This window comes from Chrysochloris asiatica, unplaced genomic scaffold, assembly GCF_000296735.1.
Source record: "Chrysochloris asiatica unplaced genomic scaffold, ChrAsi1.0 scaffold00020, whole genome shotgun sequence".
NCBI classification, from domain to species: Eukaryota; Metazoa; Chordata; class Mammalia; order Afrosoricida; family Chrysochloridae; genus Chrysochloris; species Chrysochloris asiatica.
Window position 1 is genome coordinate 11534789 of NW_006408538.1, and position 17888 is coordinate 11552676.

The 17888-nt window shown below is 38.4% G+C and overlaps 1 protein-coding gene across 3 annotated transcripts in view; it reads right to left on the reverse strand.

Moving 5' to 3' along the window:
• Positions 1 to 17450, reverse strand: part of HERC4 (HECT and RLD domain containing E3 ubiquitin protein ligase 4) — a 149953-nt gene extending 132503 nt beyond the window's left edge. For 2 of the 3 annotated variants that reach the window (XM_006835822.1, XM_006835821.1), the window contains exon 1: positions 14932 to 15157. In XM_006835822.1, coding sequence (XP_006835885.1) covers positions 14932 to 15157 — 226 coding nt within the window. Of the gene's footprint in view, positions 1 to 14931; positions 15237 to 15840; positions 15872 to 17340 lie in introns of those variants that run through there. The other variant, XM_006835820.1, reaches the window with a different exon arrangement.
• Positions 17451 to 17888: the final 438 nt, after the last annotated feature.

Here is a 17888-nt window from a genome sequence, read left to right on the forward strand (position 1 = left end):
ACCACATAATATAATATATATGGAGTCCTGGTGTGCCACTGTGGGTTACTGAGCTGGACTGCAAAGTTGGTTTGAACCACAAGGTCGGCGTTTCAAGCTCAGCCACTCCTTTGAAATCATATTCAGGATCACTATGGATCAGAACCGACTCAACAGCACTTAACAACAAGATACATATATAAATTTAAAAATGATTCTATCTTTAAAGTCTGAAGGTAAAGGAATCCAACTTGCGTATGTTACTCCAATATAGCATTACCTATAAACATCACAAACTAACATTGTTAAAAGTTTTTGGCAAAAACTTTGTTTGGCTGAGAGCTCCAATAGGTAACTGAATACTAAAGTAAAAGTGCTTTGATGCCTAGCACAATGTCTGTTACATAATAGGAAGACACCGATATCTGAACACTAGTTGTATAAGATATGTCATGTCTATCAGGAGGCATGGACAGAAACAGCCTAATACCCAAATTTAGTGTAAAGCAGACCTAAATTTAAATTCCCACTCTAATGTTAATAGGTTCCTTTTTTGTTCAGGCAAGCATTTATAAAAGCGCTCACCATATGCCACACATAGTTGGGTACATCATTCTGTTACTTTAATATGTAAGGCAGTTTAATCATAATCACCCTAGGAGTTAAATATAAGCATCCTAATCTTACAGAAGAGAAAACAGACAGGTACAGCAATGTGCCCAAGATAACATAGGTAATAAGCAAGAAAGTCAAGATTTGTATTTAGGGTTTACTCTTTCAAAAACATTAAATGAATATCTTTACATGGTTCAAAGAAAGGTAAACAGTGAAGAGTCTGTAAACCCTCCATATCCTCCATCAACCTAGTTCTCAACTCTTATCTTCCTGCATCTGCACCAAGAGTAATCACTGTAATTAGATGTATATGGGTAAGTCAAAAAGTGCTGCTACACAGCGACACCAGAAATGGAGCCAAAGATGACGACATTGAGAAATAGACTCATGAAAAGAGAAAGGTTGTGTGCTGGCCGCTAGTAAGCAGGCTTGCAGAATGTGCCCATAGGTTGTTTAAATTATTATATATTCCTGAGTGTTTTTCGTGTACACCAAAAAAAAAAACAAAAAAACACCTAAAGGGAATAGAAAGAAATATTATTGAATGGTTACGTATGGAGGTGATTATAATAATCACAATGAAACAAAATACTATAGGATGAGTGAAAAACTGATGTTCTTCCATATAAACTACCACTCAATGCTCAATAAAAACTTCAAAGATAAAAAAAAAATGCTGCTATAAAATCAAATACTGCTATTAAACAGAAATATCAAAATGTGAAGTTACTGTTTCTTGGCATATCCACCATCTAGGTCTTTGCCCTTCTGAAAATAGTGTTTCCATCTTAGTCCTGGTATGGCACTGTGGGTTAATGTGCTAGACTGCAAAGTCGTTTGAACTGCAAGGTCAGCAGTTAAAGCTCACCAGTCGCTCCTCGGAAACCCTATACAGGGTCGCTATGGGTCAGAACCGACTTCACGGCATTTAACAACAACAACCCTTCCCTCTGATAGTGTAGTGGTTACGAATCGGGCTGCTAACCTCAAGGTCAGCAGTTCTAAACTACCAGCTGCTCCGTGGGAGAAAGATGAGGCTTTCTGTTCCTGTAAAGATCTGCAGCCCCGGAAACCCTGTGCAGGGTCACTATGAGTCAAAACCGACTTCACGGTACTTAACACCAACAACCCTTCCTAGAAGAATTGTGCATGCTTCGATTTACACCACGTCAAAAGGGCAGTTTTGGCATCCTCAAATGACTCAATTTGTGTTTATTGTCAATGATCTTTGAGATTAGGAAACAGAAGTAAGACTGTATGGTGGATGGGGTAAAGTTTCCCAATGAAGTTCTCATAGGACAATCATTGCTATAAGCAGGTGCATAGTTGTGATGGAAAAATATTCCATGGCACAACTTCTCTGGCCTTTGTCTTACCAATACAGTTCCCATTTGTCTTCAAATTTCTTCCTAAGAAGCACCCATGATCATCTTGGGTCCTTCAGGAAAATCTATCAAGATCACTCTGTGGGAATTCCAAAATACAGTCACCATAACCTGGTTCAGTGGGTTAAGTATTTGGATGAAAACCTCAGCATTAACAGTACAAATCCGCCAGCTACTCTGAGGCGAAAGATGAGGCTATCTGCTCCCATAAGGATTTACGAGTTCTGTCCTACAAGGTCAATGAGTCCAAATCAACTTGACAGCAGTGGTTCTAACCTTCTGAGATGAACTTGATGTCTTAACTATAACTGACCCAGAAGATACCCTCAGAATCCACTATTTTGATGCGGCATTGCGCTCTGGACAGTATTAGTACATTCAAGATTTGTCCTTAGATATAATTGTTTCTTAAAACCATCTTCATTAGTTTAAAAAACTGATGGGAATCTAACTCTTTGAGCTAGCTGATCTTTGTGCAATGCTTTGAGCACCCATAGGATAGCTTGCTGAGACCACAATGTTTGCGTATAGTGTAAAATGCTGAACCAAGTGAGATCCCAACTGCAGTAGCAATCACATCGCTGTTCTCTGTCTACCAGTTTCTGGGCTTCAGCCACTTTCTTCATTCATGCAAGGTTGATGGTCTTCCCTCTCTTGGTTCATCTGTGAGGTCTTCCCAACCTTCCCAAATCAGCTGATTGATCCAAAACTGATGTCTTATATCGAAAACTTATGGCAAAGCTTTAATGATTTGGGAAGATGTCCAGCTGAGTTCCATTACAAATGTATTAGCCCCAACCTCAAAATCCTTTTTTTTTTTATACATGGTACCTTTTATCTGAAGGCATCCTAACAAGAACGTTGTAGTTTTTTACGTGTCTTTGAGTCGGTTCAGACCCACAGCGAGCCTGTGTAGGGTTTCCAAGGAACGACTGGTAAGTCTGGAGCAACTGGTGAGTCTGAACTATCGACTTTGTGGTTCAAACTGATCTAGCAGTCCAGTGCTTGTCCCACAGTGCTACAGCAAGACTAACTGAATAGACAAATGTATTACCTAGAGAACTTGTTTGTAGTCATCCACTGATCACAGGGACATCAGTAAGTACATTTTGTTTGGAATAATCCCATACATGTATGGACTGGAACTCTAGTAGCAAAGGTTTCTGATTTACTCTCATGTAGTTGGTGAAGAAGGATATCATGCTTGGTAAGGTGGAGGGTCAGAGTAAAAGAGGAAGACCCCCAATGAGATGGACTGGCCAAGTGGCAGCATCAATGGACTCAAGCATGGCAAAAGTAGTGAGGTTGGCCCAGGATCAGGCAGTGTTTCATTCTGCTGTGTATAAGGTCGCTAAGAGTCAGTACTGAGTCTGGCACCTAACAACAACAATATATCCTTCTGGTGTTTCTTATGTCTGTATAAGTAAACACAAGTGTGTATTTTCCCATTTTCTAGCCAAACGCAGCTGGGTGATGCAAGTAGTTAAGCGCTAGCTAAAAGGCTGGAGGTCTGAATTGACCTGGAGGTACCTTGGTAGAAATGCTTGACCATCTAGTTTCTAAAGGTCACAATCAATGAAAACTTTATGTACAGTTGTACTGTGAGACACATGGCTTACCATGAGTTGGAATAATTAAATCTTTAACTGTTTTATTTTAAAATAGCTTTCTACTCAGTGTTCTAGACTCCTGGTGTAGCTGTAGACGATCAACACTGGACTGCGAACCACAGGTTAGCAATTCAGACCCACCAGCTGCTCCTGGGAAACCCTACATGGGTCCCTAAGATTAAGAAGCAACAGATGACACCTAACAACAATTCAATGTTCTACACCTTGCTCTTATGGAGCTCTGGTAGTGCAGTAGTTACAAATCAGGCTGTTAACCTCAGGGTCAGCAGTTCAAAACTACCAACTATTCCATGGGAGAAAGATGAGGCTTTCTGCTCCCATAAAGATTTACAGCCTTGGAAACTGTGCAGGGTCACTATGAGTTGGAACCGACTCCACAGCATATAACCACCCACCACACCTTGCTCTTATTATTTAATGTCTTATGAATTTTTCCATTATCAGCGTACAAAAAATGTACTAACAGTACATTTAATGAGACTGTAATTTACCACCTCCAGATAGACAAAGAGGGGTCCTGAGTGGAGCTATAGGATAAGCACTGGACTGCTAACAGCATGGTCAAAAGTTCAAACCCACCAGCTGCTCTTCAGAAACCCTATACATGGTCACTATGAGTTAGGCCTGACTTAATAGCACCTAACAACAACAAAAAAGTAAAGGACCCTGGTAGAGCAGTGGGCTATGCATTGGGCTGCTAACCCAAAAGTCAGCAGTTCAAACCCATCACTTACTCCACTAGAGAAAGATGAAACAGTCTGCTTCAGCAGAGCTAGATTTACAACCTCAGAGACCTTAAGGAGCGCTACTCTATCTTACAGGGTTGCTGTGAGTCTGAATTGATTGGATGGTAGTGGGCTTAATAGACTAAGAGGACCTCATGGCTCAATGGTGAAGTGGTTATGGCTCCACAGGAGAAACGATCTCATGATCTGCTCCCGTAAAGATTACAGCCTAGAAAACCCTACGGGACAGTTCTACTCTTTCTTACTGGGTCATTATGAATCAGAAATGACTCAAGAGCACACAGTAACAGACAAGGAGTCACAGTGGTGCAATGGTTAACCACTCCACTGCTAATTGAAAGGCTCGCCAATTTAAAACCATCCAGGAGAACAAAGACCTAATAACCTGCTTCCCTGCAGTTTCCCTATGGGCAGTTTTTCTGTTTACATAGGGTCAAAACAACAGTATAGACACAGTACAGCTGTTTCTAATTATTTGCTATTATAAACAATGTTGTAATTAATAATCTTGCACATGTCCTTTTGTACACATATATGCGATAGGTAAGGTTTTGCGTCAACCTGACTCGGCCAGGATTCTCAGTGGTTTGGCAGACACTTAACAACAACAATCTCCCACAATGAGATCTAATATAACATAATTACTTCCATGATGAGACATGCTATGAGCAATCAGTCATTTTCTTAGAGGTTTTGGTCTGCTGTCTCTTTTGTAAATGAGCAGAGAGGGTACCTCCTGCCACCAAGAAAGAAGAGCTGGGACTCAACTGCCTCCTTTGGATCTGGGGCCTCCATACTGTGAAGCTCCTAGATCTAAGGAAAGACAGATGCTAAGAAACATGGGGATTTCTAAGAAATGCTGGGGTACAGATACTGAAAGGGGACAAGGGCTGTCAAGTAGGTTCCAACTCATAGCAACCCTGTATAGGGTTTCTGAGGAGCGGCTGGTGAGCTTGAACCACCGACCTTGTGGAGCAGTCCAGTGCATTAGCCCGCCGTGCCACACCAGGACACTAAATAACAAAGACAGTATATAAATATACAATCCAGATAATTTCCTAGCAACAGATAAAGGATATGTGCATTTATAGTTCTAACATGTTGGCAAATTACCCTTCATACAGGCTTACCAATTTACACGAACACCAACAATATGAGTGAAAGTACTTATTTCCTGACATTCTCACCAACAGTGTTTATCATTAAACTTAAGGATTTTTGTTAACCTGATCTATACAAAACTGGTACCCTTAATGAGGTTGAACATTTTTCCATTAACAGCGGGAGAAAGATGAGGCTTTCTACTCCCGTACAGATTTACACCCTCGGAAACCCTATACAGGGTTGCTATGGGTTGGAACCGACTCGATGGCACATAACAACAACAACAACATTTCCTTTTGGAGAACGTCGCTGTCCTCTGCCCTTTTTGCTATTAGATTGTTTAATCAATTTCTATGAGTATTTTGTATGAAATCAACCTTTTGGTTCTAATGTGAGCCATATTTTTCCATTTATCTTTAAATTTTGTTTACAGTAATTTCTTTCTAGCAAAAATTATTTCCACTTTTATGTAGTTTACCTCTTTTCTTCTATGCTGTTCATATGTCAGTCAGAAAGGCTTTCCGTATTCCAAAAGTTATTAATAACAATCAAAAGAAGCCAATAAATGACTTCAAGTATATTTATCAATTAAGTCTGTACACTGAAATATCTGATCCACTTTGAATTTATCAAAGTACATGAATAGAGGCATGAATTTTAACTTCTTTATTCCATCCCACTTATTCTAAAACCATTCATCAAACAGTCTCCTTCCCCCAATGATGATGTGCATCTGTGTCTGGGTTTTATACTGTTTCACTGGTTTATCTATTTTTGAGTCAGTTTTAATTATTGTTGCTAGGTGCCATGAACTTGGTTCCAACACTGTACAGGATATTCAAGGGAGCAGAAAGCCTCAAGTTTTTCTTCCTGTGGAATGGCTGTTGGATTTGAATTGCCAACTTTGTGGTTAGCACTTCAGTGCTTATTCTACAGCATCACCAGCAATCCCATTTTAATTATTAAGGCTTTAAAATTAAAAAATGTTACTATCCAGTGTTGATAGGGACGAGCAACTTAAACATTGGCTTTACATCTTTTGCAGGAAGAGAAAGCCTCATATTTCTCCTGAGGAGCTCGAACTGCCAATCTTTTGGTTCACAGTCCAAGGCAAATTCTATGGAGCCACTGTAATTGTTTATACCTTTAACTTATAAAGGTGTTATCATCACCAAATAATTTAGATACTTCTTCAAAGACATGACTTTAAATATAAGAGGGCTTGGGCTTTTAAAAATTCATAGACAAATGGAATTACAAGATAATACCTTTAACTAGCCAGTTACTTTGGAGTCAATTCTAACTTAGAGCAGCCCTTGTGTGTCAGAGTCGATATGTGCTAACTTTTTGGAAGAAGAACACCAGGTGAGAGACCTCTGGGTGGACTCGACCCTTCAACTTCTTGATCAGCAGCCCACCGTGTTAACTGCATCACCCAAGGATTTCATGACTTTTACTCTGATCTTCCTCTCTGCCCCCATTTACAGTACTGGATTTCTTAATGCTCAATTGTCACAAAGTACAAAACAAATTTCACCTCACCAGTCTTTCAACTCTCCTAACACCTAACAGTTACATTCCTCCTCTTCCTCAATTCCTTACTTCCTAGCATCATACCCTATCATCACTTGCTATTGTATACCGTCAAGTCGGTTCCAATTCATAGAGACCCTGTATAGGGTTTCGGAGGAGTGGCTGGTGGGTTTGGACCACTGACCTTGTAGTTAACAGTCCATTGTTTATCCTACAGTGCCACACCAGGCCTCATTAACGTCATTGTTCACTTATACTTCATTACCAAATCCTGTCTATCCTTTTTGTCTCCCTAATCTAATGGTTCCTTGGTCTACCTGCTACTTTCTTATATTAAAAAGGGACTACATTGCAACCGAATTCCTTTACCTCCAACTTCTCTTCCAGTCAGTCTAAAACAAACAAGCAAACTCTAATAATTCCCATTATAAGCTATCACGTGATTATTCATCAAATTTAAGTTCTAAAATTTGATTAAGTCCATAAACTCTCAATACTCACTTTTCTGATCCCTTTTCTCAGACATTTCCATTAAATGGAGCTGCTTTAATTAAAAAGCAGTCTTTATTATTTCCTCCTTGAAATACTCTTTCCAGTTTATATGCTGTTTTCTGCCTACACAGAAGCTCAGCAACAATTCACACCACCCTAAGTGGTTACACGATCCAGCTCTACATAGACTGTATCTTCTAACACTTCAGCATGTTTTATGTGCATTTTTATTTACTTCTGCACTTCTTTTAACTTTCCCACCAATTTTTTTCCCTACTATATTTTTAAATGATACATACACAAAAGCTTGTCAAATGAGTACATTTAAAACTTTTTCACTTAAAAATATTTTCTTAAAGGCCTATCTATCAACTCTGTAAAGCACAACTGTACTTAAATATGTTAAAATTGCAATTAAATTCCATTATCATTCCTCCTAGGTTTGCTAAAATTAAAGACATTCTTTTTATAAAGAAACAAGCAGAGATTTAAAAAAAAAACAACACTAAATTCATGCATACGTTCATGGCACCATTTATGACAAGCAAATCTGGAAATAAATTTTTAAAAATAAGAGAACACATAAATATGAATATACCCAAATGAAGAAATGTTCAATTATCAATAAAACCCTTAAACAATGCTTAAAAACATGGAAAAAAAACTAAATTATTCAATGAATACTGAATAAACTTTAGATATGAGAACATGTTCCCAGTCTATGATCTGAAATACAGGACCATAGAAAAGATGATAATAGTACCTATGTATGGATAATTGCTACAGAGGAATGCTGAGGCTGTCTTCTCCTGTAAAGATTTACAGCCTCGGAGTAGAACCCCAGAGAAGTCCCACTCTGCCCCATGGGTCACTGTGAGTTGGAATCGACTCAGTGGTAATGTGTTTGTATTATGCATGACATTATAGTTCATTAATATCTTCTATTTCCTACACTCGCTACCAATACTTACTACTTTGTAATTAGAAAACTATTAAGAAAATCTAAGAATGTGTTCTTATATCAGAGTAATAATGGTTAATAAGCTTTTCCAAAAGCTTAGGAAAGCTAATTATCTAGAGTGACTTTTTAGTTCTTCAACGTAATTTGAAAACTACATGGGGTTTGTGAGAAATGAGCTTTAGCAATCATTTTTATGACATATTAGGACATGAAACCCTATGAATTCTTACTAAGATGATGGAAACTAGAGCAAGTAGGCTACCATTGGCAACAAGAATACTTGGCAAGTGTCCACACTGTGACATCTAAATCTACCTAAAAGCAATTCTTTTAAAGAAAATTATAAGTGGCTCACTTCCAGTAAGGTAAAAACACTAACATCCCATAAATAGAATAACTGGCTCTTAACCCTTTAAAAGAAGCCTTCCTTTGTCAGACTGCTGAGATCAGGCATTTACAACTAGCTACTATACCTTATGTGTGAGTTAAGTGTTTTATAAACTAAACCAAGGCATCACCCTACAGAAAGTTATATGGCAGACTTGAGCCAACATAACTATTCCAATTTCCAATGACAGCCACCAAATAAACTATGCATGGCAGTTAGGATAGACCTTGGATAGTAGTACAGCCTAGCAATTAGACAAGGGGTACTGATTATGATATATGAAAGACAAATGAGAAATGCTTGGGTGTTACCACAGTATGTTTTTGTTTATTTAAATATTCTTCATATCACACAGGATGATTATGAAGTACCAAAGAGGTATCGCAATGCAAGCATCTTGGTAAAATAATGATGTTTCAAAAGGCCATCAAATAAAATGGCAAAGAAACAATCTGTGCATTGGCATTTGGCCTGCCTCATACAGAAGATACTACTATCAATCATTCGAAATAGTACAATTTAGTGAATAAGGTAGGAGACTGGTAGACTCAAACCTTCAGATTCAATTTATAGTTGTTCACCAGTCACCTGCTGTTTTGACAAGCTACTTACCAACTTGTGCTGCCATTTCTCCGTACATTTATCCCCTAAGAAGAGGATAATTCTTGCAAACTGTGTCACAAGCATTTTGAAAGGAACCATGAGTTATGTGTAATGTTCTTGAAATTCCTCAGATGTAGGGTCCTACACAAAGTAAAGTATTATTATACATCTCTCTAACAGCATCATCTGTTTGCATTTATGATTTTTTCCCCTACCCTTGACACTGTGATTTTTCAGCACTAACCTTGCTCAAAGTAAAGCATCCAAAGCAATCATCCACTCCTCACCCAAACAATTACTTTTTTCTAGTCTTCATGTTGTCCACATCTTTCTCTTCCTTGGAAAGTATCATAAATATTAGGAGTTTATAAAATATCATGAGCTTCCTTGGTCTTACATGTTTTGGTGCAATGAGAAATATGTGGGATAACATGGTATTGTTTAATCTGCTCTAAGTGAATTTGATCTCCAGATCTGTATTTATTTTCTGATATATATATTAAATTCTAACAAATAATTAATTTATGGATTTGTGTTTTAAAGAGAGAAAGGTCAGAAAATGAAGAAGAAAGGCAGGCAAGCAAGTAATTACTGTTACATGACCAAAATGCTTTTATTGGAATAAACAGTAGAAATTACCATTTTGGCATACAAGAAACATGAAACCAATGTGCATCATCTTTATAATTCTATAAAAAATTTGAGGATAAACTATGATAAATTTTACATAATATTCAAAACTTTACCTATTGCTGGCTTTGCTAATCAAGTTGTCTTCTGTGTTCAAGGTATATATATTTGAATTTTTAATTCTTGATGGCATAATATTGTATCATGAAAAGAAAACTTTCAATCTTATATATATTGTAAAATGGTTTTTTCTTTGTAATTTATACACAAAATTAAGAGGGAAAAACATAAAACTTGGTGTCTTCATTGCTAAACTGTAGTTTTTAAACCCTCAGAGTTACATTCAAAAACTGATGGGAAACTAGTTTCCTCTCTAATAAACACATATTTTTCTACCTTCTAAATATGTTAGGGGTAACGATATGTGGAATAAAGGCAAAAACACAGGATTTGGAACAGTCTCTTAAGATCTGCTAATCTAGTGATGTCTTTTAATCGCTTATAACTTCAGTTTCCACATCTGTATAATGGGACCATAATACTTGCCACCCTAGCTACTACTGTACACGATTGTTATGAGGACTATATGAAATAATAGACATGAAAGAATTTTGCAAACACAAAAAGCTATCAAAACAGTCATTTAAAAAGGAGCTATACAAACTGAGGTCATAAAACAGTTCAGAACTCTTTCTAATATAAAATAGAAATAGATATATAAAACATACATTTAGGACCATAGTCACCAAATTACACCTGCAATTGGATATACGGTGAATAAAGGCTCTTGTTAATTTAGGTATACTTCTTATAGTTATCTTTAAATCTTCAAAAATGATTTTCGAAAAGTATAAAAATAAAACAAATAATTTAGATGAACGATTCTAGCATATTAAAGATTAAATGTATTTACCTGTTAGCTATGAGTTAAGAAAATGAGAGCCACTAGCTTTAAAATAAAGTACTATGTTTTTAGTAAGGAAAACTGCTTATATAAAAGCAAACTCAAGTTCACTTCCCTGGAAATCATTCAGAATAAGCTAATACTGATAGCAAAGGGCAGGCAGATACATATATAAGAGGGCTTTCAAATAGTTTGTGAAAAATATTCCAGTACCTTTTAATTCCATTTTCCACCAACTTTTGGAAGCTCCCTCAAATGTGTGTACAACATACACAAACAGGCATGCCACTTTTTATTGTACTTCCCTTTCGTACACTTCGAAGATACCGTGCTTTTTACAAACTGAAGGTTTGTAGCAACCCGGCATGGAGCAAGTCTGTCAGCACCATTTTTCCAACTGCACGTGCTCACTTCATGTCTCTGCGTCACATTTTAGTAATTCTCGCAAATTTCAAACATTGTCATAATTCTATTGCATACCTAATAGACTACAGAATGGTATAAGCATAACTTTTATATGCCCAGAGAAAAATGTGTAACTTGCTTTTTTGTGATATTCACTGTCTTGAGGTGGTCAAGAACCAAACCTGCGATATGTCTCTTAGTTATGTCTATACATGAGAGGCAAGATGAGCACGGGCATATCTGTACTCTTGATATATAAAAGACCTCAAGTGTTCATTATGCATACTCTCCCAATAGGTAATATATTAAATGCACTTATTACCCTGTTAAGGTCAAGTCCTTCCTTCAGATTACATTGATTCTCAAGAATAGCCTCTCCTTAATGACTAAGGCCACCTCTTTCTCTTTCACTCCTTATTAAATACAGAATATTTAGTGTGCTTATAAAGACATTCTCAGTAAGGAGACAATTTCTTAGATCCCTCTCTTCTGTCTGCTTTCTTTCTTACAATAGTTTAAAGCTCTGATGAAGTAAACTTAAGTTAGTACATGATCCTAAAATTACAATCTAGCGTAATGGTTACGAATCGGGCTGCAAAACTCAAGGTTAGCAGTTCGAAACTACCAACTGTTCCGTGGGAAAAAGGTGAGGCTTCTGCTCCCGTAAAGATTTACAGGTCCTGTAAAGATTTCGGAAACCCTATACAGGGTTGCTATGAGTCAGAACCGACGCCATAGCACATAACCACCAAAATTACCAAGACTAGTTCAATTACCAGAAAAGACTTTAAGCCCAATTAAATAAGATCAGATAACCTTGTATCTTCTAAATCAGTCCACAAATGCACAAATTAAAAAAAGGGGGGGTACGTGAGTGGGTTCCAGGAAAGCACACACTTAAATCATTGCTGACTTATTTCAAATAAGTATTACTTTGGCTAAAAATACTATTTAACAATTTAAGCACCTCAAAACAAGACTGAGGTTAAACAATGATGTTCTTAAAAGAACAACTAACTATCCTTGAAATTCTGTTTTTTTTTTCCCAAGGAACCTGGACTTCTGGTAATAAAAACCTTTTCGGGTACTCAGAATGATCGCTCCTCCCCTTGAAAACTAAGTAATTCCAAAATGTTTTTGGAGGACTATTCGTGCAATAATTAAATGCTTCAATTTCTCCCAGGAATCTTTAGTTTTAACTCACAATGATATTTCCCATTATTAAAATTATAAAGACTCAAATACATACATCACATCACGTTTCAACTCATTTGTGTATGCCTTAACTTTCAAACCAGGTTTTAAAATTCTCAAACACAAAGTTCATGCCTTCGATTTCCTTATGTTCCACAGACTACAGTATACTCTGCCTGGTAATGAGACATTCTTATGAAGGGCAGGTTATTCTCAGGAATAACCTATCCTTAAATCCTTAATGAGTAAGGCCATCTCGTTCTCTTTTACTTATTAATTACAGAATATTTAGTCTGCTTTAAAAACCAATCTTCTGTGAAGAGAAAATTTCTTAGATTCCTTTCTGTCTGCTTTCTTTCTTATACAAGTTTAAAACTCTGATGAAGTAAATTATTTTGTTACATATCACATCACGCCTTAACTCCCAACCCAGGCAAAGTTCACGCCTTCTGTTTCCTTCTGTTCCACAGACCACAATATAACCTTGACTGGTAATGAGGCAATCCTAAAGGGATATATCGCAATTTAGGGAAAACTAACCTCCTCCCAACTTTACATTACCAAATGTTGCTTCAAGAATCAATCAACAGGATGATACAGATGTCACAATGCAATCATCACAATGCCAACATGACCAGTAAGGAGCCTCTCTGGCTAGTTTCTTAGCATATCACCTATAAAGGCAGAACTGTTCCAGGCACTGTAATCATTATATTGTTCATGCACAGTATCTACTTTTGTCCTGGACATATAACTGGCATTGAGTAACATTTAGAAAATTTCAAACTTAACAAACTTTATAAATAAATTGATAATTTCTATGTGCTGGCTTTGTACTTGCCATTTACACTGTTGTCTCTCCTGAATTACTAAAAATCTACAGAGGGATGTTCAGTTATTTCTATAGAACATGTTAAATACAAAGAATAGCCATAGTCCCAATGCCATGAAAATCTCAACCTGAGGCAGCATTCCAAGCTAGGTAAAAATGCCTCAGAAGCAGATCTACCATTCAAGTCAGTATCAATAAATTACCAATCATCTCCACCAACATACAACCCTGATGCTGAGATTATGAAAATTTAATATTTCATAAAATATTCTTAGTGAGGTAGAGAATATGGAAGTCTTGCAATAATGAAATCTACTATATTTAGCATCACTACCATTCATCCAAGAAAAACAAATTTACAAATTAAGGAAGAAGAAAAGAGATTAAAAACCTGACAACGATGACAGATTGAAACTATACAGCATTTACAAGTTAGAAAAGTGAAGTTTGGCATGATGGTGTGATAGTATGAAAGATAAAATGTGCCCTCATTTAATTAATGTAGTTTATACCTACATTGATATCTCAGAAGTAGATTAACAGAAACCACTTAAATAATGAAGTGATAAAGCAAAAGAAGTGCCACAAAAAAGAGTTCCACTAAAACTGAAACAGAACTACAGACCAGTACAACTACAGTTTTATCTGAACTTACCACCTTAAGATAACCTTTTAGTTACAACTAAAAGCAAAATTCACCTAAATAATGATATTCCTAAGAGTGGCAATATCTGATTATAAAACATGTACGTACATCCAGGAAAGCAACAAGAAATGTGACTAAATTCCTCAGCTTTCTCATCACTCTATAGATTATTTTAAATTTGGTTTATATTGTTGTTGTTATTGTTGTTAGGTGCCATCAAGTCGGTACCAACCCATAGCGACCTTATGCACAGCAGAATGGCTACTACAAAATCACCACACACCACATTCACAAAGCCTTTAATAGATATTGCTGCTACCTAGAAGTAGATTAAGGCATTATTCCAACTAAACCAAATAAAGTTATACATTTAAAATATGATGGTTAAGGGGGGGAACACAGAAGAATTACTATACATTTTAATCAAAAAAGAGAAAGTAAAAAGATTTCTTTTTTAAAAGAATCTTTCTGATGTACGAAAAATGCACAAAGTAAATTAAGCACTCAAAATCTGCCCAATCTCAAAATTGGAACAGCTCTTTCACTAGAGAATTGACATAGTATATACATATATTTTCCACACCAAAAAAAAATCTATACATTGCAAACAGGCTTTCACCATTGTTTTACATCATCATAATTATGTTCTGAAACCAAAGACTCATACAATAAAAGTTTATAAAAATAGCAGATTAAAAAAAATAATAAAACCACAAAATCATTAAAATACTTAGAAACATGAAGATATAAAGAATATATTTAATTCTCAGATTGTTTTTAAAGTCTGATAAAGAATATGGGTCTAGAACTACAGATATTATATGACCCTTCAAAACTTAAGTAAGATTATTATAAAATGAAAAAAATGTTTTCTCCAACTTACCTGGTTTCTTTCTAGATTTTTCATGACCTAGTTGTCCTAGATCATTACATCCACATGTGTACACTGTTCCATCATCCAGAACAAATACAGTATGCCTGAGTCCACATCCTACATCTCGGACCTTTTTATTTATAAAAAAGTCACTTTTTCTGGGCTCTAGTACAATTTCTTCATCAATTCCTCCCAAGCCTAGCTGTCCAAAGGATGCATTTCCCCAACACAACATTCTTGTATTTCTTTTGGTCTTCCAGTTTCAATAAACAACTCCCTTCTGAAACACTGGAAAGCTGGCAGTAACCCTATGTCTGGGAAAAAATGAAAAAAGGTTAATATGACTTCAAAGAAAATAAGCGCTACCCTAACAATAACCACTATATGCAAAAGCAAAACCAAACCTACTGCCATCAAGTCAACTCCACTGTAGTGGCCATAAAGAACAAAGAACTGCTCCATAGGGTTTCCAAAACTGCAATTTTTATGGGGACAGTCTCATCTTTCTCCCATAGATCAGCTGGTGGGTTTGAACCATCCCCTTTTGATGAGCAGCCTAACACTAAGTACATGACACTAATGTAAGTATCTTGATGAAGTTAGCCCTATTTTTATCTTTTGCTTTCAATAACTTCAATAGAGGGAAAAAGTGAAACATTTTTCTACTGCCAAAAAAGCACATAGTGAAGAACTGGAATCCTGGTGTGGTGCTGTAGAATAAGCACTGTACTACTAAGCACAAAGTCAGCCATTCAAACCCACCAGCAGCAACTTGGATATCATATAAAAGATTGTTACAAGTGGGAAACGACTTGATGGCACTTAACAAGTGAAGAATTTAAATTTAGTCAACTGTACAAGCATAAAACCTTGCAATGTCCCTAAAATCATGGCAGAATTAACCCTTCTAATACGTACCTCCACATCAAGAGATAACTGAAGTTCTGATCTGTAACAAAAATAAAAGTAATAATGAAAACTTTAAATTTCCCACAATTTAAACGACTCTTCCAATAATTTACACTAATTTTGTCTTTACGAGCAATAAAGAAAACGATGTCACTGTTAAAACAATCACCTCCGAATATATTTAACAAATCAAAATGGCAACATACCAACGTATACACAATTTACTTTAAAAACCAAACGTATATAACCATGGGGGGGGGAACCCACACAAACACAATTTAAACATCAAGATTTTCCCCAAAACTCAACATTTTCTACTTAAGGTGGTCACCGCGACTGAAATTTTCCTCTGGGCAATTTATATTTATCAGTCTGTGCCTCTTGGACAAGTACTGCAAGAAGAAAAAAGTCAGCAAATAACTCCGCACTGCTGATTTTTCAAGACGAATGGGGATTGGGACATTGATAGTTTGGTGGCGAAATCTGTAGAACTTTCCAGTACACTGACTGCAAATTTCTTTGCTCGTCAAGGTACAGACAACAATCACAGGTGTATGTGGACCTCCAAAGACTTTTAAAAACACATCACGTTATTAAACAACACCATTACAGGAAGTCGACCTTATTCCCGCTGTATCACCCACATTCCTTACAGGGAACCTGCCAAGTTTCAAAACCCTATTTTCCTTCGTTCCGGCTAGCAAGGCGCTGCAGCTGTCCCACACCACCAACCTAGCCACTGAATGAAGTTTGATTTCATTCTTGGGAGGCTTCAGAACTCGACAGTTGCCGCACTGCCTTCTCGTATTTTCTTTTAAAGAGAAGGCAAGATTGGAAAAGACCCCCGATTTCAGTGCACGAGGTTTCGCCACCTTTCCCTTTAAAAAGTCAGAAGAAGGGGCAAGGAAAAGGAGTCTTACACCAGCAACAGGTAGGGGACCGAGAAGCAGTTTATTCCAGACCTTCCCCGAACATGCACCCAGATCGGCTCTCTGGGGCCGAGGGAGAGAGATCGTAGGCACACACCCAGCCTCCCGGGCCGACCAGCCGACTACGGCAGTCGTCCTCTCGCAGCAGCCGCAGAGGCCGGCGGACGAGGCTCGGCAACCCCGGAGGTCCTCAGATCAAGAGAGGCCCTTCCCCTGAGAGGTACGACATTCCAGTCCCCTGGCCAAGGGGCCCCGACAATGCCCTCGCCCCCCCGCCCCCACCCGAAAAAGCGCCCTGCGCCAGGCCGGCCTGTATCCTCCCAGGCCGGCGCGTCCCCTCCCTAACGCCGTCACACGCCCCCGAACCCACCGGGTCAACGACCCACCCGGCCCCTCAAGAAGGGGAGCCCAGGGCGACGCGGAGCGGCCCCTCCCCAGAAAGCGAGGCAGCGCGGCAGCTGTGGCAGGTCTTCAGCTCCTGGACCCTCCTCCTTCAGCTACGGGCGGCGATCACCAGGGCTCCTCCGGCGGCAGTGCCGCTGCTTCGCTGCTCCCCTCCCTGGCCTCTGTGAAACTTTACCCGGTTCCTCAGAGGAAAGCAGCCGCCACCGCTGTCCAGTCCAGAGACAAGCCGTCAGCGACCCGGATGGAGCGGGAGGGGAAGGGCGGGAGACGAGCTGGGCGGAGAGCGCGAGGGGTGGGAGAGTTAAGGGAGAGGCTAGGGAGAAGGAGGACGGGGAGGTGGCTACGCGGGGGAGTGGGGAGGGGCCGGCCGGAAGTGGACCGCGGAGCACGCTCCCGAGCCCACCCACTTCCCGGTCCGCGCGCCTGCGTCGGAATCCTCCCAGGGCCTGAGGATCGAGGCGCCTGCGCAGGGAGGTGCTTTACGCTGCTTTTGAGAAAAACCTGACGCCAAGGAGTAGGAGTTGGAGTTTGGGAAGAGAAAGGAGAAGAAAAAAAGGTGTCAACGAGTTTAGTACCAACAACGCTTCACTGTTGGTACAAGGGTCTTTTAATTAAGAAAATATCTTCGTTTGGGGGCTTGACTGTCTGCTCATAGAAGTTTCATTTTATTCTGCCTTTTTCCAATAAGAATTTGAAGTAGCAGATGAAACCTCACAAGTATGA